This window comes from Achroia grisella, unplaced genomic scaffold (genome assembly GCF_030625045.1).
Source record: "Achroia grisella isolate CSIRO2021 unplaced genomic scaffold, CSIRO_AGI_Agris_v1 utg702, whole genome shotgun sequence".
In the NCBI taxonomy this organism is placed as follows: domain Eukaryota; kingdom Metazoa; phylum Arthropoda; class Insecta; order Lepidoptera; family Pyralidae; genus Achroia; species Achroia grisella.
In genome coordinates this window covers 2,004,898-2,019,713 of record NW_026712999.1, presented here as the reverse complement: position 1 = coordinate 2,019,713, position 14,816 = coordinate 2,004,898, and the positions used below count along the sequence as shown (strand labels likewise).

The following is a 14,816-nucleotide window of genomic DNA, read 5'->3' as shown; positions in this document are numbered from 1 at the left end:
ATGCTGTAATAACCTATTTCTCATGTATATACGCGACGGTTACCACTTATCTTTATTAAGCTTTATATATATTGTCATTTTAATCAAAAATTAGCTACTATTTAATATTTGAATATGTTTGTTGATTTTATAATAATTTGGAAGGAATTTCATCACCATTAGAGAAGGTCGTAGCGGTAGTCAAGTTTCCGTACCGAATATATATGGTCTCATACTTGCCAATTACAGCGGGATTAAACAAAGTGATGTAAATCATTGCAGGTGCATCACTAGCGCAGCTGACGTCACTATCTCACCTGGATCTATCTCATAATTTCCTGCGATCCCTATCTGCTGAGCCGCTCAAATCGCTCGGACATCTCACAGAGCTGCTCCTCCACGATAATGACATATCGATGATCGATGACGGCGCCCTGGCACAGCACAAGGACCTTGGACGATTCACTATTGAAGGTAATGGGAGGGTGATGATTCGCAATTTAGTTGTGACATACGGCTGTGCCCCTTGATGAACATCGACAATTTACGCAATATCAGTGGAATTAATTTGATTAGTGCTATAATTACTTAGTAAAGTTATAATTAAATCGAAATTGTGTTTATTATAATGGAATGGTTTACACACTTGCATTAATCATGGCGGGTATTAGTGGAAGATAAGGATGGCATGAAGCCCATGAAGCCCCTCGTGGCTGGTTTTAAACGCAGATAACGTGGATGTCGTCCTCAAGTGGTTCGTTGTCTTCATTACTAACAATCCTACTCCATTCTCTTCGAAATTATATTAAATGATATCGATCATTTTTCATTTATAATTAGATATTCTTTTTGATGTAAGTACTCGGTTAGTTAGATTAAAAAGATTAGATTATGTAGTATAAAAAAGAATATTGTTCTAAAAAACACAAGTCGTATGGGAGTAACAGGGAAATAGACCCTAAAATAATTATCACAGTCCGTATAGTATTAGCGAAGATGTTCCGTAGTCTCCGTATGGAATTTTTACCTATTTCTGTCGGCAAGCAGCTGGATTATATTCTGGTTTTGAAAGTAAGATCTGAGGGTATACGGAGCACATTCAAATTTTTCTGTTAATTCGTTTATTAGTTCGTAATACTCATTTGTTTTTAGGTATATTTATTTCCCATGGTACACTCTACCATTGGAAATAAATATATCTGAAAACAAATGAATATTACGAAGTAATAAACGTTAGAACAATGTGTATCAAGGAGGTATTTATCGATATTCAGCTCTTTGAGCTTTGAGTGAGGCGACGGCGGGTACGGCGACTGCGTAAACTCATTGTTAACGTCGAGATGGGACGCCACTCCATGTTATATTGTTGCATGACTTTTACTATTCGCTCCTTTATGCCCTTTTTATTTATGAGCTCTTTAATATCGACTTTCTATGATATTGTTTGTTGTTTTTATTGACAACTTATTAAAATAAGGAGGAAGTAATTTGAGACGTAAATCAGTCATAATATGATTAATATATAAAACTATCCGTAGTGGATTCTGATGGCTCCTTTGTTGTCAGCCCGTTATGGTCTGGTATCAGCCTTCTACATATAATTAGATCGGACGGTATACTCTTGAAACCAATTCCGATCGATTTATATTGCTAAATATCTATATTTTATTACCAGTGCCGAACGGACTCTACCGAACACCATCGAACAAGAACTTAGTTAAATTATGGATAAAATTAAATGCCCAATGGTCGAGAGGGGTTTGTAATTATGATTATAATAAGGATTATTTTCTATATAACTTGATTGCAAAACACGAATGGATGTCATTATGATTGCATCACTGATATTTTTTGTATATAATTTGATTGCTAAACAAGCTGACGGCTCGCTTGATGGTAAGTGGTCACCGTCGTTTATGTACATAGATAAAGAATACTACAGACATCACATCATGTGATGCCACACATGCGGAGTAACACACTACGCATGTGTTGCCATTTTGGAGGACAAGATAAGATGACAACATCCGTACCTTCAAATTCAGCCTAATGCTTCGACCGAAACATATTTTATATAGTAACCTGCTTGGCGTCTGAAATAGGTGAGACTAACGTACCCAAACAGACGACTTCTTACAAAGTCTACTACGTTATTTCAACTCTTAATCAATGCTCACTAAAGTTTAAATTTAGACGGCATCTGCTTATATTACTTGAAAGATTAGTACGTTTATTAGGTATTTTATAATACTGAGTTAAACAATTACTAACAAGAATAAGTATTAATATTGTACGAAGTGTGAAGCGATGATCTTTTTATTTAATTCAGTATTGCTACCATACGTGAATACTTCGGCATCAAGTCATCAATCACGTGGTACTTTACGTGTGACATTGACATATTTTCACGCTATGTCCCCAGTGGGGTGAATAGAGCGCCACTTGTCTACATTGTGACAAATATCATTTACTTCACCCACGCTCGTTTATCATTCCACTGATGCTTTAAAAATAGTGTATCCTAAAGGAAATCTCAGGAAAGCGTCAAGTTATATTCTGTTACAATAGTTGCAGTGATTCGAACATTTTTTTGTAGCATTATATTTTTTATATAACTGGAATGGTCTACCATTTAAAATATTTAATAAGTATTTATAAAATTCACGGCCCTTATCCCAGACAGGGTAGGCTGAGGTTTTGGCCCAAATTTCGTTTACTATATTTGAATGCGTGTGTGAGGGGGCGAACCTACCGACGTCTCTCGGACTATTTTGTTTAGTTACCGTTGTTTTCATTACAGAAGAGTTAGTTAGAAATATACTCGTAAATTGACACACAAAAAATTTCTTCTTCAAATATAGACTCGAACTTTTCGATCTGAGTCCCGGTTATAAATACTAGGCAACTACGTTCTGCACCAATGAACCAAAATCTTAAATTAATTTAATTAAGGTGTAAATTTTAAATTAATTTCACGAAAGCGTGACACTGGCACGATTTTTTTTTATTAAAGTCATTAACAATGCAAAGCGACAATTATTGTCTTTATAAAATTACTCAAATTTGTTATTCTTTCTAAAAGATAAAGTCGGTCTGTTTCAGATAATCCACTTAATTGCGACTGCCTAATGGCCGGTTTCGCTAGGTGGCTTCGGGAAGCAAAAAACCTTTCACAATCGGATAAATCGGATGCGGTGTGCGCTACGCCGCCTCATTTAGAAGGCGCTTTACTGTCTCGACTATCGAAAAACAAACTCTGCGACGATTTCGAACATACAGATAAAAGGAAAGACGATAATAACGATTACAATAAAATTCTGGTCAACACTATTGATAGCCAAGAGAAATTTATCGATATTGAAACGCAAGATGTTTATATCGATAAACAGGAGGGGTTGGATGACGATATTTACGATGAGGAACTGGAAATACCGTCTGAAGAAGACCTACCTACTTCTAAATCCAAGGTCGGTATAGTTTTATAAGTTAAAATATTGTTATTGTAGCGGAAAGTTTAATTTCATTAAGGGTCTATGATTTCTATCATTGAATTTCAAACAATGGGCTTAATTTTCACGATTTCACTTTAGGACTATAATATTGAGCTTATTGTTTGAAATTCAAGTATAGAATTTACTTTATCTATTTCTAGAGACGGTGCGGATGTTTACTGTATTCAATATATTTATTTAAATCTGGGAACGTAATATTATTTATATAACAAATTGGTCCCAATTATATATACTTTATAAATTAACATACATATATAGAAAATAATAATATTGCTATAGTGAGTCTAGTGACTATGCTCGCTATGGCAATTCTTCACCGTTACCCGTTATACTAATCTCTGCGGCCAGTAGTTTTCTTTAATGAAGGTTGCTGGGGCCCGGGTAGCAAACTCTATGAAGCTCGCGTTGTGACTCGATTACAGCTGTTACCCTCAGGTTCAGGTTACTCTTAGTCCGGATGGAGTCAACGATGTCCTGTTCCTTTCTGTGTGTGCGTTCATATAAATCAATACAGGCACTTAATTTAAGTTAAATCTACTGTAAGTTCTGAGTAGTTTGAAAGGAGAACTGACAGGAAACTGGACTAAATCTTTTCAAATAATATTACTTGAGTATGTATTTGAAATATTCAGTGGCAATATTGTTTTAGGAATTGTATACTTGTCTATGGTGAGCTATCTTCATTTACATTATATATAATGTAAATGAAGATAGCACGAAATCCATGACAATGACAGTGCGAATACAATGCTTTGTTTGAACTTGTGATAACTAACGGAACTTTATATCACTTTGTTTGTATTTGCATCAGTAACGGCGTCATTATGAAATTTAGTATGTGCTCAATTTTTTCATATATTGTTTATTATATATTCGAATTATTGAATAATGGATTTTTGTTAATATGACATGTCCTCGTGTGAAGAAAACTTATTACGAGTAGATTGGCGAATAAAAAAGAAGTATGAATATTATTACATAATGTATTAAGATAATGAAATAATTGTACTTAAAATTAAAGTTATGACATATATTTTAAATACAAAAACTTGTAGTTTTTGAGTTAATGCCGTTTTTTTATTAACACGCGTTATATCTGTAAATATACCACATGAAATGATCAGATTGCATCGATTCTACTCGTGCTGAAGTAACTATATATTATTTTTAATGATAAATTTAAGAATCGATTAGTAAATACCACGATTTAAATAGTAAATTTAGAGTTATAATTTCTATTTATATTATATCACATTCAAATTCGTTGATAAGATGGAGTATTCCAATAAATTATAATTGTTATACCTACATAAAATTAATTCATCCCTTTCTTTGTAGGTTCGCCTAACAGACGCCTGGTTCGATGATGAAGTAGTCCACTTAACCTGGTCCATAGACCCACTTTCAAATAACCGGTACAGATGTACAGGTGTGACTGTATCCAGAGCTGGTGGTATACCCAAGCACGTGGCCTGTCATAGGGCTGCACCTGGAAATGTGCTGTTGAGAGGATTGAAACTCGATCCTATTGATAAATACACGTAAGATTTCTATATTTCTTTGGTCTACATTTATTATCTCTATATAATATACATAGAATAATATAGACTGATACAGTAATAAGTACTTTTAACGCAACATAATTATACAAGTAAATTATTTCTGAGAAAATCATGTTTTTAATGTCTACGTAATCAATACTTACAGTAAGTGTTTTTAGATGTTGACATTTACGAAAATTAGCATTTGATTTATAAAATAAACTAGATAGTATATGAAAAGTTTGTAAAGATTGGAAGTATTAAAATTTCATGAACAATCGTTGAAAAGAATCATTGAATTAAAGATGTAAATAAAATCTAGTTAAATAAAATTCATCAAAAATCAAATTCACGGTAATTAAAGTAAATTCAACACTGATACTCGGATTGATGAACATTATGCGTTTACTGTTATTTCAGTAATGCTAATAAGTACATCCGATAGTGTTGATTGGAAGAAATTCCTATATGACCCATATAGGAATTTCTTTCAACCAACACTACCGCACTAGGTCACTATTATCTGTAATTATTTATCTTTTCTTATCCTTTGCTTTGCGATTGCGATTGCAAGTTTACTATAGCAATTTGCATCTTGTGTGAAAGTAGAAATATAGAGGACAACAGTATTAATATGATAACATTCTTTCCAGATTTTGCATAGCTCTTGAAGAAATGGATAGTTCAGACGTACCTCTATCTCTTGTATTAGGCTGTGGATCACCATTGTTGGTTAGGCAAAGGGCAACTTTTGCTACCACAGCTCCTATCGTCATCACCTCTGCGCCGAATATTCAGGAATTTCGGTAAGAAAACTAATTATAGCAACGCAGTTTTAAAGTAGTAGACTGATTTCTTTTAACTACGAGTTAGTTTTCTAACTTACGAGTATTTTGTATCTGTATGCCTCTTTTTATTCTTGCCTTTATCGCAGGTTAAAAGCAAAATCATATTAATTGAATTGTCCTAAAGCATGAGAGGAATACAGCATTGAGTTTCTACTCTCAACTAGTTCTTTATAGGTAAAAAATTTTTCGAAAGATTATCCATCCGCTGAGCAGGTGGAAACTAGGATTCTTACTGACTAAGCAGCTAAATGGTGTATCTCCAGGAGTATTTTTTTAGTTATAGGGTCACGTTAACATTCTTTCTACCGTAACTCCAACGGAAGGTATTCCCAGATTCAAATTCTGGATCATTGGGATTCAAGTCGGACAGTAAAGTATTATATAAGAAACTATTTAATATTTATGAGGCGCATTTCAGTAATAACTTAAAATGTTTGTTTCAGAGTAACAGAAGTACGCTCTAATGTAACTACTGATGGAGTTTTAACGGTGCTAGTCTCAGTTTCGGGATTGCTTCCACGATCCCAATATAGTATACCACGATCTCAAAGAATTTCTGAAGCCCGGTATCCCCTAACCAATTGTTATGTAGAAATCGCTGTACTATCTCAAGGCTCTTTGGTTGCTCAGAAGGACATCCCTTGTTTAACAACTTTGCAAATTACAATGGAAGGCTTTATGAGGGGACCTTACGAAGTATGTGCGACCTTAACCAAGTATAGAAAAACAAATGGAATGGAACCAATATGCGTGGTTCCACAGCTACTAGAAACAGGTTCTTTGGAAATGAAGGGCGGTATGAAAAACTTGAATACAGCATTAGTTGGCGTGGCTCTTGCGTTGATGGCTATTGTTGTGGGCTTGGTATGCTTTGTGAGAAAAATGTTGCGGAAACCAACGGAATTTGAGCCGCATAGATGTTTTAGGCAAGAACCTGTGCTTGAGGAAACCCCAAGAGCAAGTTATGTAATGTTGACAGCGACTTCTAAGGTGTGATAGTTAGATGATGTAAAAATTTACTCTTTTAAAAACAATGATGCAATAAAAGAATTATATAATGAAATCTTTTTATAGTGTGGTACTATATTAATATAATTGAAGAGAAGTTTAGAAAAAAGGACAGTAATAATGTACTCTATCTCACTGGATACAATAAACGATTATTTGAAGCACTATTTACATCGTTATTAATGCGCAGTGCAAATTTTGCTTACAGCCTGTAACTGGCGTTCCAGCAAGTTGTCAGCTGGTTGTTTGCACATTGCTAGTTTTGTAGCGTCAGTCTTTCATGTACACAAACTTTCGATAGGCGCTGTAATAATTTTAATGTTGGCAGTAAGATTTTGGTGCATCAAAATTGTCGCTGTGTTCTGAATAATAATACATGAACTTTCATATTCTATATGGAGAGAAAGTTTCATAAACACTCTGATATGAGTTCCATTCTGGATAGGATTTAATATTTAATTCTTGTAATCATTCTCAATTAATGATTACATATTAAATATAAGACGATGTTCAGGATTGAATTGATTTTATACTAGTCTTATAATAATTTTAGCTTCTCGTCATATTTTTATTTACTTACATTTAATATTGCGAAATAGTTGGTATCAAATGTTATAATATTCTTAATTATATTCTGCACATTATAGTTTGGTATGAATGACTGCTAACATTTCATTAATTTTTACTATCGTATTTTCTTATTACCATTTCTGTTTAATAACGTGGACATTCGATAATTACCGCTTATAACTTGTAAACAAATGTATGAAGATCCCGTAATGTATCTACTTTTCTACATTACTTTTGGAGTCGGCACCACCTCAACAATAGCAGCCTCTTCATATTTCAATGAACGGAGTCTAATTAACAATTTATATATATATATATAATGAAGTTTAAGTAGGTACATGTTAATTTTAATCTGTTATAGAGGTAAATACTGTGAAACAGTATAATTTAAGTTTCCAAGAATAATGTTTATAAACACCTCTGTTTTGTGATAACATTATTAACTATAATAATGATTTAAGATTTGTTAAACTTGTGAACTGTAGATGTTATCTAATTAACTTGTTCTATGTATATAATGCGAGGCAATGTGCGAATTTTAAGATAAGAAAAGTAATATTGTATAATAGGTTATGTGCCCTTTTAAAGTGCGACAACTTAGTTGTACGCATTATATTGTTATACAGAAAAAGTATACAGTTATTTCAGTCTATCGATTTTCAATTGATTGTAAATAGTGATAAGTTACAATATGAGTTTAACAAATGCCATATTTTGTAATGAAGTTTTGTTTTAAAAATGTTTTAGATTTAAATAGATGTTTATCTATCAGTAGATACATGATTGGATTTTGCTTTGAACGATATAGAAGTATATAATATGTACATTCTTTATAGAAATGTACTTTAAAAAAATATTTTATGACAGTGAAACGTATGTTTGAAATCTTTGCTTGGTTTAGAAGAAGTACGTGGGAGGCAAACAGAACCGGAAAGCTATTTAGTTTTGTAACATTTAATTTCACTAATTATGATATAGGTTTGAAAATATGCATTTAACGTAAGCTAAGTAACGTTAGTGACATTAGATCATTTTAAACTATGTGGTTTTCAAAGTGATTGTAGTACGACCTTTTCGTACTTAAAACTTTTATATCCCCTAATTTATACAACCTTCATATGTATGAAGATTGTAGGACGACGATGTTGTTGGATGAGACGATATGTGTATATTAACGGATGATTGTAAACTGAGATACTACATTGTATAATCGATCTTATATACTAAATAACAATACTGTACTGTAAGTTGGCGTGATAAAGTTCTAGTACGTACAGTGCTCAGTAGAAATACTTACTTTGTCTTACTGGGAAAATTGTTTCCTTGACTAATTGCACGTATCGCTGATACGATTACCTTGGAGTATGTAGGTAACTGTATCTCATACACATTTCCCAATTTAACTTAATAGTTGAAGTGGGAATTGTGTGTCACATCTTAATTGTAATAAATGTTGTTTTTGTTACTTTCTTTCAAATAGAGAAAATAGCTTTTAAGTGAATGACTAAATAATTTTAGTCTGGATAATAAATCCATAGTATAATCTATTTTTCAGACTAAATTCATCACTATCATATTTTATGTAAAGTTAGTTCTGAAAAAGGATTTGTACATAAACCCTTTTTATGTTAGAGAGAATGAAGATTACAATTTACAATGAGCTGGAGTAGACAGCAGTAGTTGTTTTCTTATGTTTACTGTAATAGTATACTATGTTTGATAATAGAGGACAACTCATAGATAGACATAGAGACAGACGTCTCTAAGATTGTAATGTGTGTTAACGGCGTTGATCATCACCACAAATATGCACATTTTTATTATGTGTATATATACGATTTGGGAACGCTGTTCACTCCGTTAGGCAGAGCAATCTGCGGAATTTATTTTTAAGCAAATATTTTAATATTCCTGAATACATGGTTTAAAATTATTCACGATCGATATTAATTCGTAGACATATCAATGTGCCAGGAGTCGTCTGTTTTGAGGTATACAACCATTTTGTCTGTTTCATAAAAAGTATATCAGGACCGTTATTTTTTTATTGTTTCTAAAAACAAAAAATACATTATGAAAAAGAATTGTAAAATTTAAAAAGACCTTTTAGTCGTAATAAATAAACTTGAATATTATTAAATTGCGTTCACGTATTCAAATTTGTTATAATGTACTAACTGCATTCTTTCATATTAACGACTAAAATAGTAAACATTTTGTCTTCTGTGAAGATAATATTTTGATAATATAATATTTTAAACTAATGAATTAACTCGAGGCTCCTTATTCGAATGTTTGTTATTATTTCAAGGGACGTCGCGCGCTTTGTTTGTATTTGTTATTATAAAGTTTTCGTTTTGTAATTCTATAATACGCGTTTTAAGGTAATAAGCTTTATAATGTGTACTTTCGATGCCAGTGTAAATTGATCGAATACTTTGGCCTTGCTTTAATTAGTATAATAATTATTGTACATAATAAATTATTGGTCGCATTATTTTCCTAAATAAAAAATTAACAAATTAATGTTTGTTTCATTGCACCGTATCAGGTTGAATTCCACGCGGCGATCTCTGGAAAGATCTTCGTTCCCTATACCACAAAGATAGCAATTAAGCGTACCGCTCATCTGATTACAGGCTAACTGACCCGACTTCCTACTTATCCTATTATTCTCCACTGGTGCCTAGATAGTGTATAGCGCAGGTAGGACATTCCTTAATTGTCATTAAAAAAACTTTATTTCTTTTGAAATAGACCTTGTACGAAACCGTCAACGTGGATACCTCTCTACATCTATTTCTAGATGCAGCTAACAATGCAACTTGCTTTTTTAGCAGTGTTTTCAATGAAGAGTGAGATACGCCAGTGAAACTACTAAGTATGAAGACATAAACTGCAGCGATTTATTACAAACTGAACAAACCAGTTTATACAAAAGAAAAGATAAAAAACGTCATTTCTTAATTAATTCAAATATGTACATCCCAGGAGGTACCTTATGAGGGGTATAACTTATGTCGCAACATATTTAATAGAGATAACGGTAATCACTTACCATCAGGTGTGGCGCGAGTATATTTGCATTTATGATGATGCATTCATGATTATAAATAAAAGAAACCAGAAGCTAAATTGTATTTGACGAGTATTTCAGCGCAGCTCGGCGAGGTTACTTGTGACCTGCGAGTTGGTAGATACTTTGCCCAGAAGGTAGTTATGGCTATTCAAAAAGGTAATGCTGCCGGTATCTAGGGTACACTACCTTGATTTGTTAGATTACAATGATTGTATTCCTTTATGTGAATAGATGTTAAGAATAGATTAGAATAACCTTATTGGTACAGAAGCAATAAATATATCAGCCGGCCAAAGAGGTACTTATCCAATTGTTGTAACTAATTGGAAAATTAATATTAATTATGTAATCTTTCCATATAAATAGTAAAGAAAACAAATATTCGTTATCTTAAATACGTTATACGAATATATAAAATAGGGGCCCGATAACATATTAACCTACAGTACCGGTAAATCAAAGTACTTTGACAATTACTATTCCTTGGAATCTGTATTAATATGTAAGTTGAAAAAATTGTTTGTTTGAACGCGCTAATCTCTAAAACTACTAGTCGAGTTTGTTTTTTTATATTATTACAATTTGAAAACGGTGAAATCTAATTTTCACTTAAGTTAATACAACCTTTTGGAGCCGAGGAAAAAGTGAAAAGAAGTTACAACTAAGACATCGTATAGCATAACATCTTGTGCTATGTGGTGTGTTTAGGGATTATATATTACTAGCTTTTGCCCGCGGCTTCGCTCACGTTAGTTTATCCCCTTAGGGATGGAATTTATCAAAATCCTTTCTTAGGGAATGCTTACATCATAGTAGCTTTATGAATGCAAAGTCTTAGCCCGATCGGTTTAAAATTTACAAAATTTCATACAAACTTCAAAGTTTCATACAAACCCTTTCTTAGCGGATGCCTACGTCATCTAACATCTACCTGCATGCCAAATTTCAGCCCGATCCGTCCAGTGGTTTGGGCTGTGCGTTGATAGATCACTATGTCAGTCACCTTTGAGTTATATATATTTAGATAAGGGAAACTGCAAGCCACAACTAGCTTTTAATATACGGTAACGATAATTTGATAATGTGTAAATAGGCTATTTATTATTACAGATACAGGATGTTAAGCCTTTATATTTTACAAGGAATAGAGGTTTAACACCTTGGTCCACAATTTATGAGAAGTAGGTACCATTTCTTAAAGGATATTAGTCCAAAAGATTATATTACTTACTCATCTAAAGGTAAGCGATTGCGCCGCCCATATTACAGACAACTTATCGCAAAATTTATCTTCAGCATCTGCTGTATCTCCGCTTGAGAGTATGCCACCAGTACACTTGTGGTGCCAGCGACAGGTTACTGTTTTTTATTATTCTACTGTGGTGGCAGACAAGCATACGGCCCATCTGATGGTAAATGGTTACTGTAGCTTGTGTCCATAGACATGTGAACAATTTCGTCTCAATTGAAATCTTCTATAATAGCTTTCTATATCTTGTGTGGCATTATACAAAGCACATTTTGATAAACAGTAGACCACCTGTTAAAATCCTAAATAACAACATATCTGTTAACAGCTGCTACAGCTTGTACTTTATTACTTTAAAGTTATAAAGTACAAGCTGTAGTTTTATTAAAAAGAAATTTTAATCTCCTACGTAAGTCCTACTCCTCAATCCATTTTCAGCCCTAGCTGACATTCACTAGATTTCATACTACACCTATCTTAAACATTTTAGAAGTTTTCGGCCGAGAGGAAATAATTGACATTTAGGTCCTGGCTCTGGTACTATGAGTTACCCCATCGTGGCGAATTCACCACAAATTAACAATAATAGTTTCCAGAGAGAACTGCGTGGAGCCACCAGTCTCCATTATTAACAATCCCCTTCAATTGCTTGATAAACTTCCGTAACTAGTTTTAACGTACAGCTGGTTCCGGGATTTGACTTCTATCGGTTGAGACTTCACTATGCTATACGTAGAATAAATACATACTATTTAAACAAGACTAATTATCGTGGGTCATTAGTTGATTTCCAGAAATCTGATTAAAATGTCATGAGATGCGCACGAGCACGTAATTTAAAAACGAACGCAAATTATTGTCAGTTTAAGTCGAAACACCATGGCGTTAGGACGTGTCGCGTGTTACGCAATAATTTTGGCGCTATCATGCGCGTTTGTAAATAGCAAAGTATTTACTAGATGTCAGTTGACCCGTGAATTGCTGAAAAATAATTATTCAAGGACGTTTCTTAGTAACTGTGAGTGTGTATAATTTATTGTTTTGACAATGCATTGTTGTTGATTAGCCCGATTGTCTGTCGGCGGGTTTATTATGAATGGTTTTTCCTATAACGTATTGGGGAACACCTGATCTGCTGTTTCAATGTAATGTGAATACCTTGGTTACTAATAATTGTATGAAACAGAATATTAGTTATGTACGTACGATGAATACATAACACTATAATATATGATAATATTTACATAAACGTCATAATTATTAAATAGATATGGTATCCTAATATTATCTGGTGTATGAAAATGCAACCAATTCTATATCTGATTAATTAAGTACTCATAATATAATGTAGTTATTACTGTTGTTAAAATGTTTAATATATATTTTCCCCGGTACATTTGTCGTTCAGTAAAATGCAAATCTATAAATATTTACCTGTATTCTTCGACACTTTAAATTGAAAAGGAATTATAGTAAAAAAAATACAGATATATCCACATAAACATCACATGTTGCTACAAGTTGTAGTCTATCTGCGTATGAAATTGCATTAAAATCCATCGAGACGTTTAAGTTCATTCAAGTAAAATGAACTCGGACATCTGTACAGAATTTCACATTTATATTAATAATAGTATAACTTCGATACTATGCCATAATATCTTTCAGTTATTAGTTAACTGCAACTAATAACTGAAAGATATTATCTATGAACTTCTACAATTAAGTTATTAGTTATTAGGTAATTGGAAAATACCTTACATACGAAAAAATAAACATCAGCATGGATTTCGAATTGTTGTAAATATTACAATAAAATCAACTATCAAAAATTTTAATTTGAAGTTGTTCTAAAGTTAGTGGAAAAAAATATATTTATAGTCTTGACTCACTTGTTTTAACATTATGAGTAGTGAATGATAATTTTTAAAAATTATATTAGATTGATTCGACAAAAAATGTATTAACGTATTTAATCAAATTAATTGAAAATAATTTGCACAAGTTTAAGTTTAATGCGTAATATTAAATGTTATGTGATTAATGACTTACATTTTGTGTTCCGGGTTCGACAAGATAGGTCAATTTTAATTGTAGCATAAAGTAAATACTATATTTTAAACTTACTATAATAATATTGTATAGTAATATTGCATTAATTATTGTTAATACACCTTTTGTGAAACTGGTTATCTTCGATTATATTTTCGTATAACGTCATAACTTGGTTATTGTAATACAGTGACGCCTTTCGACTTTAATAGCATGTTTCTTTGATAACTAGTGGACCGCCCCGGCTTCAACTGGGTATTCTATAAATCTTTGTGAGTGTTGTATATATTAACTTAATATATATAGCCTATGCCAAACTGTATCTTTCAAACAGTCAAAGATTTTCTGCAATTAGTCCCTTATTTGCTTTACTCGTAACAAACTCCACTCTCTTTATAACATTAGCACAGAAAAGATAATTTATTATTATTATTATAGATGATATAAATTAATGTCGTTAATGCCTTTCCACTAGTGATAAATGTTAAAGAAATATCAGTGAAGAATGATGGTATTACGAATTGGGTTTTATTTTATTGAATTCGGTGTCATTTTGTGACAGTCCGTTCCATAATTAAGTAAATGAATTTATATTAATTTCATCAAAGTAAATACGGAAACCTGACCACCAATGTTGGTGTAAATTTGATAGCGGTCAGAAATTGATCACTAGTAGGGAAATAGTAACGCTTCTAGTAGAGGTGGCCAGATTTTGACACTGAATGGTTGTGTGGTTGCGGAATTAAACAAAATAATGAAATCTACTAAATAATGCCATCAGTTTAGATCACGATGGTCTCTATATATCTATAGATGGGTTGTATATGTGAAGAGTGACTTAACATAAACTGCTAGTAGCATCATATTAGTATAATCATATTTTTGTCAAACAAAAGTTTAAATCTTTTAATACATTATATCAATAAAAACTCCATCAATGGAACAGGTTGCTGATAACTTATGAACGAGTAAACATAC

General features: G+C 32.5%; 1 protein-coding gene across 1 annotated transcript in view; it reads left to right on the top strand.

The window, feature by feature from the left end:
- Nucleotides 1-14,816, top strand: part of LOC131850181 (slit homolog 3 protein) — a 103,802-nt gene that overhangs the window by 78,870 nt on the left and 10,116 nt on the right. The window contains exons 8-13 of the mRNA XM_059200353.1: nucleotides 262-453; nucleotides 3,082-3,446; nucleotides 4,830-5,032; nucleotides 5,686-5,838; nucleotides 6,324-6,580; nucleotides 12,736-12,804. Coding sequence (XP_059056336.1) covers nucleotides 262-453; nucleotides 3,082-3,446; nucleotides 4,830-5,032; nucleotides 5,686-5,838; nucleotides 6,324-6,580; nucleotides 12,736-12,804 — 1,239 coding nt within the window. The remainder of the gene's footprint in view (nucleotides 1-261; nucleotides 454-3,081; nucleotides 3,447-4,829; nucleotides 5,033-5,685; nucleotides 5,839-6,323; nucleotides 6,581-12,735; nucleotides 12,805-14,816) is intronic.